This window comes from Centroberyx affinis, unplaced genomic scaffold (genome assembly GCF_046629955.1).
Source record: "Centroberyx affinis isolate AG114_WGS23_722 - 3 ecotype Tasmania unplaced genomic scaffold, CSIRO-AGI_Caff_v1 ptg004885l_1, whole genome shotgun sequence".
NCBI classification, from domain to species: Eukaryota; Metazoa; Chordata; class Actinopteri; order Beryciformes; family Berycidae; genus Centroberyx; species Centroberyx affinis.
In genome coordinates this window covers 31,695-52,257 of record NW_027282392.1, presented here as the reverse complement: position 1 = coordinate 52,257, position 20,563 = coordinate 31,695, and the positions used below count along the sequence as shown (strand labels likewise).

General features: G+C 42.2%; 1 protein-coding gene across 1 annotated transcript; it reads right to left on the bottom strand.

The window, feature by feature from the left end:
* Window positions 1-2,286: 2,286 nt before the first annotated feature.
* On the bottom strand, window positions 2,287-20,083 carry LOC139666216 (receptor-type tyrosine-protein phosphatase zeta-like; the record flags this gene model as incomplete). The annotated part of the gene is made up of 5 exons (XM_071545342.1): window positions 2,287-2,410; window positions 2,769-2,866; window positions 3,963-4,114; window positions 7,719-7,898; window positions 20,015-20,083. Coding segments are annotated over 5 exons (623 nt in total), but the record flags the coding sequence as incomplete, so codon positions are not given.
* Window positions 20,084-20,563: the final 480 nt, after the last annotated feature.

Sequence of the window (20,563 nt, the reverse complement as noted above, 5' to 3'; positions counted from 1 at the left end):
GTTACTTTCCACCTCTGGCTGAGAGTCATGTGACTTTTATTTACAAGCCCTGGTTGGCTTGTGATTGGGCGGTATGAACCTAAAGAAACCAAATATAAAAATAAAACAGAGGAGATTTTGGTTCAGACCAAAGAAAACCAGCTGCAGGTTTTTCTCTCCTGGTTTCTGGAATAAAAATCTGCCATCTGGGAATTTCTGACTTTCAACTGTGAAGTGAAGCAGCATCAGACAGGACACACACACACACCGGCTGCTGTGGGGGATCAAACCTGTGAGTCAGTTACGGGACGACCTCTGACTCTGATTATTCCCTGTTGCCATGACAACGCTCTCTAACATCATCCCAACATGACTGGAGCCTGATGCTCTGTCTTCCATGTCTAACTCGCTCTAATCTCTCTTGTTAAACCTGATGGCTGATGCTGGGTAATCAGTTCCACCATGATGCCCCCCCCCCGCCAACCCCCCCCGTCCCCCCCCACCCCCTTTAAGGAGGGGCAGGAGGGGGGGTGGAAATCATGTGGGGGAAAATCTGTTCAACAAACCCAAACACAGAAACTGAAGTAGGTGTGTTTCTTTGATGGAAAAATCTTCCCTCCCCTTCATTCACTAACTTCCCCATGCAGATTAATAAATAATTCGTAAAATATGTATGTATGTATATATTGTTTTGTTCTGATTTATTTAAGTGTCATGCACCAGTTAGGAGCCCAGCCCACACAGGACATCACATACAGTCCAACAAGTCGACCCATAGAGTCAACAAACCAAGCTTTATATCCATATGATTACAGTATTTACACATACTTCAGGTACTTTTGTCTTCTTTTCCAAAATATAAACTTGTTATTTGAAAGCCATTTTAACAAATCACCTTCACAAGACCTGAATCTGAATTTTTGAAATTTTTCTCTTGCATTTTTTCAAACAAAGAATTCCTCAGGTCACAATACCGAAATCCATCCTCAGTATTATTATGTATCATGTAAGCAGGCAGGTACAGACTGAATGATTTTCCCTCTCTACTCACTTTACTTGCTCTTTAAACAATATCTGTTACATCTCTCTCTTCAGCTCTTACTAATTTATTTTCCCAGCATTCACTCTGACATGACAGTTCTGTGGGCCACAGTAATATTGTAATGGCACTAATGGCCCTGACCTTTGACCTCCTTCCTTTTGGCTGTTTGCTGTGTCGGTGATCTAGGAACTGAACCTGATCTTGTTTTGGCATTTCAGCCTTTAGTCTCGGAGGCTCCTGCCTGAGCTCCGTTGTTTCTGACGCTCTAATTAAAATAAAACAAAACAACAACGCTCCATCTTCTTCTTTTGCCCAAACAACAGGCTGCATTTCCTCTTATTTAACAAATTTAACTCAGGAGGCCATGTCAGTGCAGTCAAGGCAGTCAAGACCTGTATCGCCTCCCACACACAACACACAACACACAACATTAACCTGCTTCCAGACTCCTGAGTCTCCTCCACTCTTCAGAGAGTCTGCTGTTTCCCTCGTCAGCGGCTTGTTCTCGCTCTGAGACACAATCGAGCCAATCAGAGCCTTTGTGGGCGGGACTAAAGTTTGAACCGTTCGTGCGACGGTTTTTCATTGGTGTTTCAGCAGAATAGATTTGTTGAAATCTCCTTAACCAACAGATTGTCTTTCTTTGCAAAAACAATATTAGGTCATTCTTGGTCAGTTGGTAAATGTCTGCTAACCATGTAGAGGCTGACTGGCTGCAGCATCATGTGACTGAAGTGATGTCAGAGCGGCCGATACGACAGTCACTAGTGATTGGTTCAGATACGTCGGTCACTAGTGATTGGTTTGGAGAAAATCAACCCCCCCCCCCCACACACGGAAAACGGCTAACGAGACTAAAGGAAATCATCTATCATCCATCATCTAACCCAGTGGTTCTCAACGTGGGGTCCGGGGACCACCAGGGGTCCTTGAGGGGGTTCCAGGGGGTCCCCAGCAAACTGATGAATTGTTAAACTTCACCATTATTTAATTTACAAGAAGTTAACACAGTTAGAGAATGTAGAAGAATGACTGTTCTGATCATAGTTTCTCTGTTATCTCTCTACCTACAATACAGATAGTCATGGAATTCTGTACAAAATCATATCTGACAATAAAAATATTCTCAGATTTGGGTCCAGGAGACAAAATCTCATCAAATGGGGGTCCGTGGCTCTAATGTGGACTAAACTAGGGGTCCTTGATATGAAAAAGGTTGAGAATCACTGATCTAACCAGATGGATGTTCAGTCTGGAGATCAGGACTAGGACGACATTCGAGTCAAACCGAGTCTCAGCAGGTTCATGGTACTCGTTTTCTCCAGCTGACAGCAGAACTCTGCTGGATCTGACTGAACCAGACTCCGGCCTGGTTCCCTGCCAGAGCGGCTGACAGAGCAGAGAAACAACATTTACCACCGTTTGTCTGTTGGCAGCAGGTGATTTCCCACCAGGCTCTCCACACAGTCCTCCAACACACACACACACACACACACACACACACACACACACACACACACACACACACACACACACACACACACACACACACAGATCTGACGCTCAGCTGAGGTTCGAGCCTCTGACGGCTCAGACACGCCAACGCAGCCGGAGGCAACGTGACTTCACACAGCAGCAGGAAGGAAACCAGCTAACACCAAACCACTTTCAAAGCCCAGTCCTGATCCTGACCCAGAACACACACACACACACACACACACACACACACACAGACATACACACACACACCTCAAACAGCACGGCGAGCGCTGTGATCCTGCCTCCCTCCTGGATGGCTTTGTCTAAAGAGTCAAAGCGATGCGCTTCGTAACAGTAGATCTGCATCTGGAGGAGAGAAACACACACATCAGCAAGTCCAATGAGTCTTTACATTACATTACATTACAAGTAACTAATTACATTTACTCAAGTTACTCAAGTCAGTAATTTGACTTTCCCTTCAGTCCATCTCTCCTGCAGTTTTGTCCTTCAGTCCATCTTAAATCCATCCATCACAGAACAGATTGTGTGTCTCTCCATCAGCAACATAAACTGACAAACTGTGGATCCATTCACAGTGAGAAGAGGAATCTGACTTTACTTTGTTTCTGCTCTTTATTTTCTCATTTCTAATGTTTCCAGTGAAAAGAATCCAGTGTGAACTCTGTCCTCTCTCCTGTTAGAATCACATGGAAAAGATCACAGCTGACAACGTTCTCTGTTCTAAAGAGGAACTCAGGAACTTTTACTCTGAGGACATTTTGAATCACACACTTTTTACTTTTACTGAAGGACATTTTTACACCAGTACTTTGACTTCTACTTAAGAAAAATATCAGCAAGGTAACAGTGCTTCTACTTGAGTAGGACACTCTTGTACTCTCTCCACACGCTGCCTTTTACATTTAAAGGAGGGGTATCTTTTTCTTTTTCAGCAATTTTATATAATTAACTGGTGTCTATAAAATACATCTGTTAAGTTTTTTTCAGTAAAAATCGTTTAGTTATAGCTTTAGCTATTCACTTGTTCACAGTGTTTGTTTCCCACCTACAAGGAAATAGGTTGTTTTACATAAGCAGCTTCTTATGCTAATGACTACTGCTCTGATTGGCTGGCCATTCAAGAAGGCCCGCCCTCCTCTTAGCGCTGATTGGTCAATTTCAGACAGTCCAGTGTCTACATAGACACTGGAGCAAAATCTGACTGGCTTGTACAAGGGGGCGAGTTTTATAGTTGGTGACTGTGGGGAAACGGCAGAGTAACATGATTTTTTTTTACTGTGATTACTTCACACCTCCAAGAACCAAAATCACCAGAAATACTAAGAATTGCCACATCCTAGGATACCCCCCCCCCCCCCCCCCCTTTAAGGCAGTTAGTTGCTGCTCTTAAACAGAGTGATTTATAATGCGTCTAACATCAGACTCTAAGCAGTCTTACCTCCAGCGGGTATTTGACCCCGTCCAGACTGTGCTCGGAGCCCTCTAGCGAGGCGTTGCAGCGCCCCCAGTGGAAGGTGATCCGCCCCACCTTGAACTTTGACCTCAGTCCTCCTCCGCTGAGGTAGAACTCTCCGTCTACATTCACCGCCACTGAGGAGAGACAAGACACAGACAGACACACCGAGGTACATTATATTTAGGTACATTATTATTACTTAGAAGTGTTAAGACCAGAACATCTAGATTCCAGAATAGCACATATCCAGAAGCTGTCCACCTCCTTAACACTCTAAACTAAATAACTGTGCAATAAGACCGATTTTTTTTATTTTATTTTTTTATTATGCACTTACTTATGCACTTGAAGCACTTTATCTAGTGGGTCGTTTGATGTTGCTGCTAATTCCCCTACAGGTGCTAATGTGTTTTAACCATGGTGTTCTTATGTGTTGGAGTTTATTTTATTCTACCCATTTGTTTCATGCTTTTATGATTATTTTATGGCTTGGGTGTTATCTATCTGTTTTATACTTTCTTTTTTGAATGTATTATGTGTTTTTTAAGTGAGCGGTTCTATGTGCTTGTCTGTGTTTAAGTGAGCTCACTAAGACAAATTCCAATCAACTCTGTTGATATGGCAATGAAGTATTGAATCGTGAATCTTGAATCTTATATGTGAAAACCAGTAACATTGAAGAGATCATTTCCAAACTGTGGTACATCCAAAGGTATTTCAGTATCTCTAAAATATTGAGGATTCAATCTGAAAAGTGTTGGCATTTTGTCTTAAGAACTGCAGTTATTTACTTTAAAAAACTAGCTGCCATCATTTGCTTTAATTTGTTGTTTTACACCAAAAGCAGCTGTTCACAGACTTGGACCAGGCCTTCAGGACCTGCAGCTGCTTCTGCTACATGCAGCATTTTGTGTTTCCCAAAGTAAGACTACATTTCCCATAAATCCCGTTGCTTCCTGTCCAAAGAGGATGTTGCAACTTGCCCCCCTCCCCCTTGTGTTATTTGTTTTTGAAGAGTCAGAAGAAGAATGAGAGTCACTAACAGCCAATCAGCACTCAGCTAACGTCAACTTGAAACTCTGCAGTTGAAACAGTAGAACTGGAGTAAAGTTGTGGATGAGTTGCAAAGTAAAAACACTTCCTGTTTTGTGCCGTAAAGCAATCCAGCAGATTTCCCTCCAGATCTGAGCTGGCAGCTCACAATGCAGAGGAAATCTTCTGTTTACGGTAATTACACTAATATCTCTAAACTGATGAAATGATTTATTGATGTTAAAACGATACACACACACAGCACCTTTAAATCTGTTCCCGAAAAAGTAAAAAATGATAAGCATCAACCACAATATCAACCACACAGCTCTCCGTTATATACTGTTCTATACCTGTGTTTTATACTAAGACCTCATACTAAGTGGAAAAGAGACTGTTATTGTATTTAATTACTGATAAAGCTACATCAAAAGGTCTTTAATACTGTTACTGTCTTGTTTTGATCCTGATTGAAATGGTCTTGACTGAAACACTGAGCAATTCACAGCAAATATAAGATTAATGCTTCTAGAAAGAGCTGCAGTGCAAACAGACTGACATTTCAATGTTGCTTTGTCAAATCCAGGGATAATTATTGTAAACTGCAACTTATTATCTTTCTTTGTGACTGGCATTTTGTTTATTTTGTATTTGTGTATTTGTGTGTATTTGTATTTGTATGAACAAAAATATGAATGCAACATGTAAAGTTTTGGTCCCATGTTTCCCAAATTAAAGTATCTCATTAATTTTCCATAAATTATTTTTCTCTAATCTTCTGTACAAGTTTGTTTACATCACTGTTACTGAGCATTTCTCCTTTGCCCAGAGTTTCTCTCAAATGATTTTCTCATATGAACAGTAACCAAGTAAAATCCTGAAAATTGTTGCATGTTGCTTTTATATTTTTGCTCAGTTTATTTTGCACATCTGTTTCTGCGGTGTCACAACACTGACCCTTTCCTCTCCACCAGAGGACTTGATTGAAGCCAGCCACTGAGGACGTTCTCATTGGCTCCGTCTGTCCCTGACTCTGATGAAGGTTCAGTAGAGCTGAACTGTCTGTTTGCTCTATTTCTAAGTCATGAACCGATCCTCACGCTGCAGCTACCACCTCTTTCCTGAAGTGAAATCTTCTCTTTGTGGTAAATAACCTCCTGACACTCAGAGTGAAGGATAAAGCTCCTGTGCGGCCGGCAGCCTGTCAGGGTTCCTACACATTTTCAATTAAAAAATTCCATACTTTTTCCAGACCTTGATTTGTTTTGAAGATTTTGTCTGGTGTTCAATATGATTTACGCAGATAGACATCTTGCCCCTGCTAACTAGGTCATATCACTGTAGATAGATAGATGAAGATTGTTCTTCACAGCCACAAATATCAGAATATGTGAGATGATTGGCAGGGTTCCTACACGCTTTCCATTTTAAAATTCCATATTTTTCCCAGACAATATGTTCTTGACTGGATTTGATTTTGGTCTTTATTTGATATAATGCATGCTGACAGCGGCTGGGTAATAAGAGCGTCCCTCTATCTGAACATTATTCTGCACATCAACAAAAACTGTGGACTCAAAGTGAGTTAGGGCTGCAACTAATGATTATTTTCATTGTCGATTAATCTGTCGATTATTTTCTTGATTAATCGATTAGTTGTTTGTTCTATAAAATGTCAGAAAATGGTGAAAAATGTGGATCAGTGTTTCCCAAAGCCCAAGATGACGTCCTCAAATGTCTTGTTTTGTCCACAACCCAAAGATATTCAGTTTACTGTCATAGAGGAGGAAAGAAACCAGAAAATATTCACATTTAAGAAGCTGGAATCAGAGAATTTTGACTTATTTTTCTTAAAAAATTACTCAAACTGATTAATCAATTATCAAAATAGTTGGCGATTAATTTAATAGTTGACAACTAATCGATTAATCGATTAATCGTTGCAGCTCTAAAGTGGCTCTACAACAACATAAAAGCTAGAATTATGTGTGTATCGGACCTGAACCGCAACATTTTCCATACTTTTCCAGACATTTTTTCAAATTCCCAAACTATTCAAGACCTGGAAATGATCAAATTCATTTTTAATACTTTTCCAGACTTTCCAGACCTGTGTAGGAACCCTGGCCTGTGCCTTTTACCAGGTGCCGCGGGCCTCACTCCTGTTCAAACTGTCCACTAAACAACTCAGTAAATACTTGCCTTTGGTGCCGTTGGCTACCAAACAACAAATACAACAGTGTGCTTATTATTTTGCGGAGAGTCCCGTTGCTAAGAAGCTCCGGACCTGTTCAGAGCCTCCTGAGGCGCGGCAGGATCCCTCTAGTCTACAGTTTCACTTAACAATTAGCCTGAATGCTCACTGTAGGCTATTGTGTTTCATGCCACTTAGAGAGAGGAAATATATAAAAGGACCTCAACTCTCTCAAACTAGAAACTGGTAACTGGATCCTTTACAATAGGCACGCCACTCGATGTGAAACAGTCTTATCTTTCATTATCTATCTGGGCCAAACTGTCATTGTAAGTCAACACTTTGGGATAGATAGAAAGGAAGGAAGGAAGGGACAAAGGGAGCAGGGAGGGGAAGAGAAGGAAGGAAGGAAAGGAAGTGACTGTTGGAATGGTAGAAGGCTGGACAGATGCATCTAAACATCACGGTCCTCCTCCCATCTTCACATTAGGAGGCGATCAGCGGCTTCTCACCCGTCTTCCCGTCGTTCTTGATGGTCGTCCCGTCGGAGGTCGGCGCCTCCCAGCCGTCGAACCTCAGCTTCTGGTACTGCAGCTTCACCTGGGCCAGGTCCTCCTCGATGTTGATGGGCGACTGCTTGGCGTTGCTGCAGGACGGAAACTTCTTGGCCCAGTTGTTTTGGTTTAGCGTTCCTGGCAGGCAGAGAGAGGGTGGAAAGTGTTGGGATACAGTGTTATACTGTACAAAAGCATTTTACGTAACTAAACTGATTCATGTAACTAAAGCGCAATCTTCAAGATAATCCCTGTCATTAGAAGAACAGATACTGCTGGTATGATATCAGCCACTCCCTCCTCAGCTGAAATACTTCATCACTTAGTTTGGATCTCTTTCCAGTGGTGGATCAGATAAAGACGGCGGCTCTGTCTCAATGGGAAGGAAGCTTCCTAATAAGGTTTGACTGTAGATAGCAGAGAAATAAATACTGTCACTATAGGCAGGGTCATGTGACTGGAGTTAACCACTGTACGCTTCCTTCAAAATCAGCCAAAACCAGCCTTTATTGTCCCAGAGGGGCAATTTGGTTTGCAAACAGTAGTCAACACAACCAATACACAACATAAAATAAATAAATAAAAGACATAAATACATATAACATACAGTAGATGTCATCATAATAAAGTTGCAATGAGATATAAAGCACTAACAGTCCATCTGTCCTTTGTTAAAGTGTGTGTGCAATAGCAGCTAGGCCTACAGCTTGTTTAAAAACCCAACAGCTGACGGGACAAATGATCTCAAATATCTGTTGGATTTGGCCCTCCTAGGGAAAGTGTCCCTCCTCCCTGATGGCAGGAGTCGAAACTCAGCATGAAGAGGGTGATGAGGGTCTGCCAGAATGACCTTTGCCCTCTGAGTGGCTCTAACTCGATAAACATGGCCAAGATCATTCAAGTTAGTGCCACTGGTCTTTTGGCAGAGTTTAAAGGACGTTTCCTCTGTGTCCGACCCGAACGAGACCGTTCAACTGGAAACTTTTGACTTCCTACCTAGAGATGCTACCTAGCCTATCAGAGCCACATGGTGCTGAGCACCTGTCAGGGGCCGGTGGCCACAGCTGACACAAACAGACTTGATTCAAGAGCTGGTTGACTAATGTTAGGCACTATTTCATTCACAGATAGTCATTATAGTGGCTGAGAGTCAGTGCTGGTCTTCACAGGGTTTTTCCCAGATTTACAGTAAATTAGATGTGAAACAAACGCAGCATTTGAGAAACTCCTGCTTCCACAACGATTGCTTTGGAAACAAACACTCTGGGAATTTCTCTTTGTGTTTCCACCAGTCAGTGCTGTCAAACCCCCTCGTCCTTTTTAATCTTTCCCTTCTCCCTTCAAGCTGTGGGAAGCCTGGAGTCCAGACTTCTCTCTCTGACCAGCTGCAGGTGTGCTGCTCTGGGAGGGCTAGCTTACAGGCTAATAAGCCACCAAGCTAACAAGCTAACCACCTCCAGCTGTTCTGCTGCACTTTGGCTCCGCTAGATACCAGCACAAAATGTTTCTCCCTCTCTTACAACTTTTGTTCAACCAGACCTTCCAAAAATACAGCCTGCAGCCTTCTGCTAAACCAAAGACTGTGCATGTTTCCTCTTTGTTTTCAAAGAGGGTTAGAAAGAGGGAGAGACCACACGGCTGACATGATGGATGGAAGAAATACAGTATGGAGAGAGTTAGAGCCAGGAACACAAACCCAGAGGAGTCCATCCTTCACTGCTGGGTCAGTTTCAACTCAAACCTCCAATCAGATCCATCCTCAGCTCATGTTCACGTCAGGTTGATCTACAGCCTCGCTCTACATGTCGGCTTTTTGTTTCGCTTTTTATTGGAACAGTAATGTGAAGTCAGACTGGAGAACTGCCTGCTCTGCTCATATTTCCTGAAGCTTTTGACTGCAGCCTGTGTAATAACTTTATATGGATTTGTTAACATCTGCTCACAGTTACTGTCTTCAGTCAGAGTGACATGTAACTGCCAACAGTCACATTTCAGCAGATAGAAGCTCGGAAACTGCCATCCTGCATCTGAAGACCCATTCACATCTAGAGGGATAACTAGAAAGATAAAAAGATTTAAATGTTGTACGTAAATTGAATGTTTGTGTTCCCATTATAACAATAACTATAAAAACACCCAAAATTACAGTATATCTTAAATTATATTTTGGTTTTATCTCAGAGTGATTTTTTTGGGATGCAGAGACAATGATAAAACATATTCAACCAATCAGATTAAAGTTGTAAGAAAGAAGGGGGCGGAGCTGCAGCTCAAGAAGTCAATAGTTGTTAAGATTAAAAGAATTCCTTTTCAAAATGCTGTGAATCCATTTTGGAAAAACAAAATCATTAGCAGAAGTTTGTCATTCAGTATCACTAAAATAGGATCCAGTCTCCAAAAGGATGATCTGTATTTTATCAAGAACTTACTCACTGTCCTTTAAAAAGTAGAGACATTTGTTTTAATTTAATATTTTATCAGTCATGTTGTAAGAGTGGGCGTCACCTTGGTGGATTTCTCATGTGCACCATCTGACCTTTGACCTGCAGATCACATGTGCTTCTGCTCAGCCTGGCTTTCTGGCTTTCTGGCTGTAATTTGGCTGCGTTCACACTACAGGTTTAAGTGGCCCGAAAGTGTTTTTTGTTTTTTTTTGCCTACAATGTGACACAGATCTGATTCTTTCAGAGCCGTGTGAACAACAAAAAACACCTGGAATCTGATCTTTAACTCCGCCAAGGAGGTTATGTTTTTGGTGCCGTTTGTTTGTTTGTTTGTTTGTTTGTCCGTTAGCAGGATTACGGGAAAACTACTGGCCCGATTTTCATGAAACTTGGTGGAAGGGTGTAGCATGGGCCAAGGAAGAACCCATTAAATTTTGGAGCGGATCCGGATCCGACTCACGAACAAGCAATTATAGCACGAACCTTGGCGGAGGTCTGTGCTCTCTGAGTGCCCTTCTAGTTTTAGATCATATTTGGGCAACATATTGGTATCTGCTCCTAGATCTGATACAAATCTGGTAAACTGCAGTGCGACCCGAGTCTGAGCGCTCAGATCAGAGTTCATGTGGGTTTTTATATTGTACTTTTGTTCACCTGCCCAGAGACTGGGGATGAAAATTAGCTGTTTAGTTATATCTCATATGCATGATGTACAATGCATCAGACTTCTTGGAGGTTTATTTTTATTATTGTATGTGATCCCTTTTAAATAAACTTGACCGGACCTCACAGTAGAGGTCCGGTCAAACTGATGTCAGTCACTTTTCAAACATGAAGGTAAGACGAAAAAATCTGATCTGAGCAAGAAATCGGAATTGAGCGATTTGCGCTAAATAATGGCGTAAATATCAGTCTTTTCCACTTACTTGGCTTCAGCAGACTTGGATTATGCTTCAAGAGCTGCATGGAGTCATTTTATCAATATTTTTTGTTCTTTTTTTTATCTTTTCAGAACTCTAAAGAAAAGACTTCAGCTGTTTTTGGAAGTCGTGCTCGGAAGCTCCAGGATTGTTTTATGGACTAACAAACTCAACCTGAGTTTCAACTGGCATGACGGTGAGTAGATAATGACAGAATTTTCATTTTTGGGTGAACTATTCCTTTAAGGCCTGTAGCGCGAACGCAGACTTTGAGTCTGTTCTGTCAAACTTCTTCCTTGTTGAAAGAGACGACTCAAAATTAGACTCAAATGACTCAAGTGCTCAGAGTAAAGTGCACTCCTCATTATTCTGCAAATGTTTCAAGCTATTTTCCAGCACAGTGGTAATTATGTGTCTCGGTGTGTGTGTGTGGGCCAGCTGGTGTGTCGGTGTGCAGGAGAGCCGCTGGATGCTGCTCAGGTGCTTCAGACAGGCTGCGATCTGCAGCTTCACATATGGGAGGAATCTTCTGCCAGAGGACAAAGAGCCTGAACCAGGTCAGACAGGCTTCTGGGTCAGGACTGCTATTAGCATGTCAATGGCAGGCTGACTCACACAAACACACACACACACACACACACACACACACTTTGCCATCTCATCTGTTTTGCTCACGCTCATGGCTAAAAACACGGCCAACCTACGAAGAGGACAGGGTGAATTTTGCGAGTTTCATTTCAACATCAGAGATTCACCATTTGAAAAATCTGCCACCTAAACTTATAAAATGATTTATCAGAAAAAAGAAAAAAGCACACACACACAAATCCATCTGAACGAGTCATCTAGTGTCATATTCAGCCTTCAGATCATATTTTTCTTAAACCAAGAGAAACATTCTGCAGTGAGGAGAGATAACTCCACTTGTTTCCAATGCAGCTTCATTCAGGAGTTTTCTAGAACAGAGAGTCAGTCTGTTGAAACCAGTCAGAATAAAGCAGATCACTGCACTGCTGTCAAGAAAATGACTCTTGATTCTACTGAATTCTTGAAACAAGTTGATTTGCATTGGAAACAAGAGAAATGATCAAACCTCACTGACAGATTTCTTCACTTCTTTTAAGAAAATTACGATTTTAGATATATTTTTTTAAATGACAGTAAAGGTAAACTAAGTCCTTGGCTGGCAAGTACGGCTTTTCTGTCCCACTCCACAACATGATACCAGGGATGCAAAGAAAAAAAACTTTTTAAAAACTTTTACTTTTTTCTCCCTGGCTCTTATGTCTTTCCCTAGCCATCCTCCACCATAAACAATCATACCAGAGACACAAATATCAGATCCATCCCATCTGCTGTCAACAAGCACAAACTGTGAAGCTCAGCCTCCATGTTTCTAACAGAATCCAGTTCAGATCAGGTTCCACGGCCAGTAAAGGATTCTGGTCCAACAGCAGGAACTGGACTGGACATTTCCACCTGTTCCTGTGTCTAGTCCTGTCTCCTCCAGCTGATCCTTCCTGCCAACACGGTCTCACAGCAGTTCGTGAAAAGGTCACAAAATTTTTATCTGTTGATTCGTGTACATGGACACGATTTTGCCATTTTTTCGTGAAATGAACACGACCTGAATTACGTTCCTCCACCACGAATTTGAAAACATAAGTTTTGGCAAATAAAACTACTTGTGTTACGGTTATGTTTAGGCAACTAAAACAACTTGGTTAAGATTAGAGAAATGGTTTGGTCATGGTTAAATATGAAAAATGTTTGTTAAAAATTTAAATGTGGCTTACGGTTGAAATGTACTTTGAACATGCTGGGAATCAAACCCCAGTCATCGGCATCAAAGAAAGAATATATACGCCCATCCGCCCCCCCGACCACAACGCCCTGACTGACCACCGTTTATTTCAATGTCACACTACTTCCTGAGTCCCGACTGACAGAAAAAAAAAACATGTTGCAGGCACGAAAGATACTTCCAACTGAAACACATTAGTTTGAAAGTTGTGCTGAGTGTCACGGAAAAATGGAAAAATCGTGTCCATGAACACGAATCAATAGATTAAATTTCATGACTATTTCACAAATTGCCGTGAGACCGGGTTGTTCCAGCTGGAGAAACAGATTTCTCTCTCTTTTCCTGCACTGTGAACATATTTGCATTTTAAGAGATGATGATCATTTCACCACATTTCAGTAGAGCAGGCTCACGGCTCTGACCCTTGACTTCCTTACTATTTGGTGGCTTGTAATGTTGGCAATCTAGGAACTGAAGCGTATCCGACTGTTGCACCTGTCATTCTGGATAAGAGCATCAACTGAAACGCCTCAAAATGTAAAAGTAAGGAATGCAGTGTGAGGCCGGCGGCGTCCCTCCTGCAGGCCGGGACTCAGGTGATTACTCCCAGGATGAACTCAGACTCAGACTCCACCTCATAAATCTCTAACCGGTCGTGTGTTTTCCTGCCTGAACACATCGCACACCGCCCCCAGGAAAAAAACACCATTCTCCCACTGCTGTTGTTGGAGTAATCCGTCCTCGAACCGCCTGCGGGGCGTTTAGTGCGTCCGTGTGACTCATTTACCGTAAATGCGATGAGCACACTGGAGATAAAAGCTAGGAAAAGCAAACATACAGTGTGTTTAAGCTCCTTTTCTTCCAGTTGAAAAGGAGCGGAGAGTCTGTTCATACTGAGCTGGACAGCAGGCTGACAGGAGAAGATTTTCTGTCTTATCTTGCTCAGTGGTGGAAGAAGTACTCTGATCCTTTACTGAAGTAAAAGTACCAATACAGCAATGTAAAAAATACTCCATTACAAGTAAAAGTCCTGCATGAAAAATCCTACTTAAGTAAAAGTACATAAGTATTAGCAGCAAAATGTAGTTAAAGTATTAAAGTAAAAGTAGTGGTTTGGTCCCTCTGACTGATATTTTATTATATATGACATCATTAGATTATTAATACTGAAGCATCAGTGTGTAAGCAGCATGTTACTGTTGTAGCTGCTGGAGGTGGAGCTAGTTTGAACTACTTTATATACAGTTAGCTAGATTAGTCCAGCGGTTCCCAACCTAGGGGGTCGGGCCCCTCCGAAGGGTCACCAGATAAATCTGAGGGGTCGTGAGATGATTAATGGGAGAGGAAAGAAGAAAAAACAAAGTTCTGATACACAAATCTGTTTTCAGTTTTTGGACTTTTTCTCTAATCTTTGATTTTTGCTGAAATATTGGATCATTTGAACATTTATTGAAATGAAACCATGTGAGGTTTAGAGGGAAAAATCACTATTTGGTGGAGCTGTTAACAACTCATAGACATCTGAAATGTGACCCGACTACACACTGCTTTCTGTAAGACGTCAAAAGCCAAAAAGGTTGGAAACCACTGGTTTCATCTTTAACAATGTGTTGTATTTTAAAAGCTTGTTATATTATCCATTGTGTCAAATCTCCATCTGAAAAGTAACTAAAGCTGTCAAATAAATGTAGTGGAGTAGAAAGTACAATATTTCCCTCTGAAATGTAGTGGAGTGGAAGTATAAAGTAGCATCAAATGGAAATACTCAAGTAAAGTACAAGTATCTCAAAATTGTACTTAAGTACAGTACTTGAGTAAATGTACTTAGTTACTTTCCACCACTGCTTGCCAGTGAGGTTTAGGAAGCAAGGAAATAAGGATGAAAGGAAGCACAGCTCAGAGCGAGGAAAGTCCAGTCCATGTCATTAATGTCAAGTCTCAAGTCTAAATGTAGAACAGCAAGTCAAGTCAGAACAAATCAAGAGTCCAGTATCAATTTAATATCTTAAAGAAAACTAAATATCTAGGACTTTTCAATGCAATATGGTTTTAATAGGATAAAAACTCGGTAAGAGCATCATGAGTTTGATTTCTATAATCAGTTTCAACTTCAATAAATTCAATCATTCCATACAAATTCAGAAAACAGAATTTAAATTCAGTCGTCTGCTGGAACAAATCTCATCACTTTCAATCTAAGTCATTTACACAAACACAAGATCTCAAGTCAAGACTTTAGAAACCTTTTCAAGTCATCAGAGTACAAGTCAGAGTCAAGTCCCAAGTCACCAGAACCCAAGTCAAGTGGTAGAAGAGTCGGGGTATCAGCAGGGCGGCTTAGGCATCGGGGCAACAGGCCGGGGGAACAATACCCTGTATCTGCCCCCCCCCCCATCCTCCTTCTCATCCACTGGGCCCGATAACAGCCTCATTGTGAGTGCCAGCACCCCCCCCCCCCCCCCCCCCCCCCCCCCCCCCCCCTCCCACACACACACACACACACACACACACACACCGCTTCACCCAGATTCAGGCTGGCAGGGATGGGGGGATGAGGGAAGACATAAGACAGTGAGAGGATGATAGGGTGGGGGAGGAGGGAGAGACACAGAATGGAAATGACATAACACACACACACACACACACACACACACACACACAGACACACACACACACACACACACACAAATGGCTCTTGGATAGTCGCATTTGCCGGCTATCTAGAGAAAGCACGGGATAAAGCGCATAAAGAGAACATATATCTGATTTTTATTATATTTCTGGCTCATGATTGTATTTAATTATGTTGCTTGTGTCTTATAATTCTAAAAGGGACGGGTCGCAAGACAAGGCATGCAAATACATTTTATTCATTCATTCATTCACACACACACACACACACACACACACACACACACCCCGTCAGGATTCCTATGTTAAATCACTTCAATCAGCATCTTTCCCGTTCTAACGTTCAGTCAAGTCATTTTTTTTTTCAGGTGCAAAAAGTAAGGAGGTGAAGGGTCAGAGGTCAATACAAATATTCCTGTGACTCCAGAATGATGATGATGATGATGACAGAGGATGAAGGGGATAAGAAACGAGAGCTGAGGAGAAAAGGTTTTCACCTCCGCCATGCCATGCTCTCTCCACACAATACCAAGCCAGCATGCCAAAAGCCTCTTCTGATTCAGGAAGATCAAATGCATCGCTGGTAATGAGGGAGGAAGAGGGGGGAGGGGAGGAGGGGGGAGGGGAGGAGGGGGGGGGGAGGGGCATATTCACATGCAAATCCTAAAATGAGACCATGGGGGTAAAATTGGACAAGATTCAGATGATTCTGAGGAGAAGGGCTGCAACGCCTGAATGTTTTCCTAAATGATATTTTTAAATTGGCCGTTAGTAATTCTCAGATTTCTCAGAAGATTTTCATGTGACCGACACCAGAAAATCACAGCGGTTTCTAAAGAAGACGCTGCTGAGGAGAGCTGCTGGAGGTCTGCTGGAGGTTAGCTGGAGGTCTGCTGGAGGTTAGCTGTGGACGCACAAACCCACACACACAAGATCCCCTCAGTAACATATAGGCCTATAGGTTCATTGTACTTGACAGTGTGATCATGTGATGTGGATTCAACTCATGCCATTTGGACCCGAGCCTGTGATGTATTATTGGTGCAATCAATAAGGGAACCTGAGGAAGTGAAACACACTGTTCGCTCCTTTTATAAGACGATTTGTAAATGCCGTAAGAAAAATAAAGATGTGATGTGATTTTCAGCAAAGCCTCACAGTGCTGCTGGATCATTTCTTTATATGGATTGTTTTGTATTCCTGTGACCGACCAGCACCTCGTTACAAGAGGCTGTGCACGGACGTTTTGACATTTAACATTTTCATGAGCAAATATCGGCTTATTTTCAATCTAAGAAATATGTCTGGGCTGAACGAGAGGAAATCCATCCGTCAGTGATGCTGGAAACTTCGAGCGGCACCTCGTCCTCCGGCGAGCTCAGCCAGGGCCACGCCCCCGTCTGGGGAAAAGAAGACGGTCGTCCATATTGAAGAGTATGGTCCGTATGGGAGTCAGTGAGCTTATCTGAGACCAAACCACACTGTTTAAACAGATTGAAAACACGCTGAAAAGTTTCTGTTGTGGACTGAACCTCCAACAAATGTAACTAGAAATAACCGCCTCACGGCTGTATGCCTCCGCCAATAAACTTTGTTTTATCATTGCAAGGACAGTCTTTATTTATTGAAGATATATAATTAATGTGATTATTAGGTCAACTTAAAGGATTTTGGTGTCTGCAAAAGTAAGTGACAGCACTTCCACCGTTTTTGTAGAATGACCCAAGATGGTTTTCTCAGCTACAGTGGTAAGCAAAACATTATGATGTCACAGTGAAGTTGACCTTTGAACTTTTGGATATAAAATGTCATCACTTTATCATTTTATCCTATTAGACATTCGTGTGAAATTTTGTCATAATTAGAGTATGAATTCTTGAGTTATGGGCAAAAAACTTATTTTGTGAGGTCACAGTGACCTTGACCTTTGACCTTTGACCACCAAATTGTAATCAGTTCATCCTTGAGTCCAAGTGGACGTTTGTGCCAAATTTGAAGAAATTCCCTCCAGGCGTTCCTGAGATATCACGTTCATGAGAACGGGACGGACAGACGGATGGACAACCCGAAAACATAAACATTTTATCCCGATCTCTGGTTCTCTGAAACATCAGCAGTTTACTGCCAGCTTCCATCTAGCTACTGAGTGTGTGGCTGCCTGGACAGTGGAGTCACTCAGTCAGGTTAGCAGCAGGTAAACAGGACAGCCATCATCTCCTCCCCCTCATGCCAGTTGAAACACAGGTGAAGTTTGTCCATATAACACACAGGGAGGCTGCAGCACAACTCCATAGCAGCCTTCTCCAAAACAACTGAAGTCAGTGGGGACCAGTTCTTCAGAGTTCCAAAAAGACCTACAGTATATTTACACCATCATTTAGTGCAAATCTGAACTACAGCTGATTGATTTGCAACAAATAATGGTGTATAGGTCTTTCTATTCACAGTGTGATTGTTTGGCTGTTTTTGTTTTGGAGCTCTAAAGAACAGGTCCCCATTGACTTCAGTTGTTTTGGAGAAGGCTGCTACCAAGTTGTGCTGCAGCCTCCCTGTGTGTTATATGGACTAACACATTTCACCTGAGTTTCATTTGGCATGAGGGAGAGGAGATGATGACAGAATTTTCATTTTTGGGTGAACTATTCCTTTAAGCTTCAGTTTATCAGGAACGCACCCAGCAGGGTCGCACAAAAATAATCTAAGACATTTTTCCTAATTTTCTGAATCCAGATTCCAGGATTTTAACCAGCAGCCTTCCCGTCTCAAGCCCCGCCTCTCTGACCTCAACCACAGAATGACTGATGATGATTTGATTCATTATTCAGTATAAAACTATACAGTATTTCACAAGAAAAAAGCAAAAATTTGAGAAAAATCAGAAAAAATAAACATGATAGTAAGTTTGTTTTTTCCTATCCCATCTCACGACCCCCTGGTGGGTCCTGACCCCCAGGTTGAGAACCTCTGGTCTAGAAGACGAGTCGCTCAGATGAAGAGAACGCTTCAAACCGTTATGTTCATCTGACACACAAACACTCAAACTCAAACAAACTCCACTTTCATTTACAATCAATGAGCCTGTTCTTTGAAGTAGAGTGCACCCACACACACACACACACACACACACACACACACACACACACACACGTAAACAGACATACACACACGTAAACACATGTAAACACACACACTTCACACGCTGCTCTCAGGTCAGTATCTATTCATTCACATCAAAGCAGGAACATTAAAGTCTCTCCTCAGCGCCTGTGGAGCTTTAGACAACAGGTCACACACACACACACACACACAGCATCAACACACACACACACACACACACACACAGCATCAACACACACACACACACACACAGCATCAACACACACATACACACACACATACACCGTATAAACACACACAGACACGCACACACACAGCATCAGCACACAGCATTAGTTTTGATATGAAGCAGAACAGAAATGCATCAGGGGAAAGCAAACACTCTCCAACACACACCTGAAGAGTCAGGAGGCGATGAACCATCTCCTGACCCTCTGACCCTGACCTGACTCCACCCAGCACCAAGACCTGCTAACCGGCTGACTTTATTATTGCTGATAGATGTGTGTGTGTGTGTGTGTGTGTGTGTGTTGGTTTGTTCTGAGCGTCAACATGGCAGTGAGGCAGAGGAACAGGAAGCTTTGCTCATAACGAAGAAACAGACTCTACAGTATAAACTCAATCAGAAACTGATCTGGAAACCTCCAGTCATCCCAACGCTCCCCCAGGTGAACTCTGTTTCTCTTTCAGTCGGACCGTCGTCTCTGTGTTCACCGCTAGCTTCTACAGAACAGACGCAGGCTTCAGCTGAACTGAACTCATCATCGTCATCAGTCCTGTCTGGACAACAGCAGAATGTTTCACTCTCCTTAATAACTGAACTGTGTGTGACCTGAACAGGATGAAGCAGCAGGAGGAGACAGCAGCCACTGCAGATCTGTCAACTCTCCCATTTTCCTGGGTTTCTCTGGTATTTTCACCTCCTTTCCTGCTGTGATCCCGTTTGATAATTTTCCCCGTAAATCTCCCGTATTTCCCTTTTTTATTTTTACAGTTACACAGAATCCTAATTGGCCCAATCGAGTTGTTTCGGTTAGATCCATAGACTATTTAACTTGGGAGACTATTTTCCCATTCCTGACTAGAAGTATGTTGGGAAACATCCATTTGTTGAACTAGTTAACCCAATCCTTTTTGCTCTGAGATTACAGCAGGACAGGCAGTGAAGGCACCTGGTCATTAGATCTCTGGACCCGAGAGAGGAAACACCTTTCATAATGTAAAAATTATGGTCAGGTGGGGGTCCCGGAAAATCTCCCTTATTTTCAAAGCCGAACATTGACAGGTATGAGCCGCTGTGTACTGAGACTCGTCAGAGAGCCGACTCTCTTCCCTCACCTGCGTACGACCAGTCGATGTCTTCGGAGAACTTGCGCTGGTTCCTGTATCCATATCCCTCCACCTCCACTGCAGAGAGAGAGAGAGAGAGAGAGAGAGAGAGAGAGAGAGAGAGAGAGACAAGTTCATACCAGATCATCTATTATATTACTGTGTGGATATTATATTCCCAATGTCTTTTTTTCTTTTTCCTGCTGGATCCTATAACTCCCTTTAATCCCATTTGCTGCTGCACCGACCTAATTTTCCCACAGCGATAAATAGTTTCGTCTTATCTTCTAATATCTCTCTATCTTTCTATCTACTTGATTAAATAAGCGATTTAGAATGAATCCTGCCAAGGGGAAGACAGTGAGTAGAAGGTAAATGACAGCAGGCTCCGGGTTAAATTAAAAGGTTTTGGTGCTTTAGGGGCTGAGAGAAAGATCCTGTAATGGATTGAAAAACTATAAAACACATTAATACGACTTAATGGTTTTTATGGTTCAACAGTCGGTCGGTGTGTTATTACAGATTAGCAGTTTGGTTTGATTTGATCCGTTGGTTTTG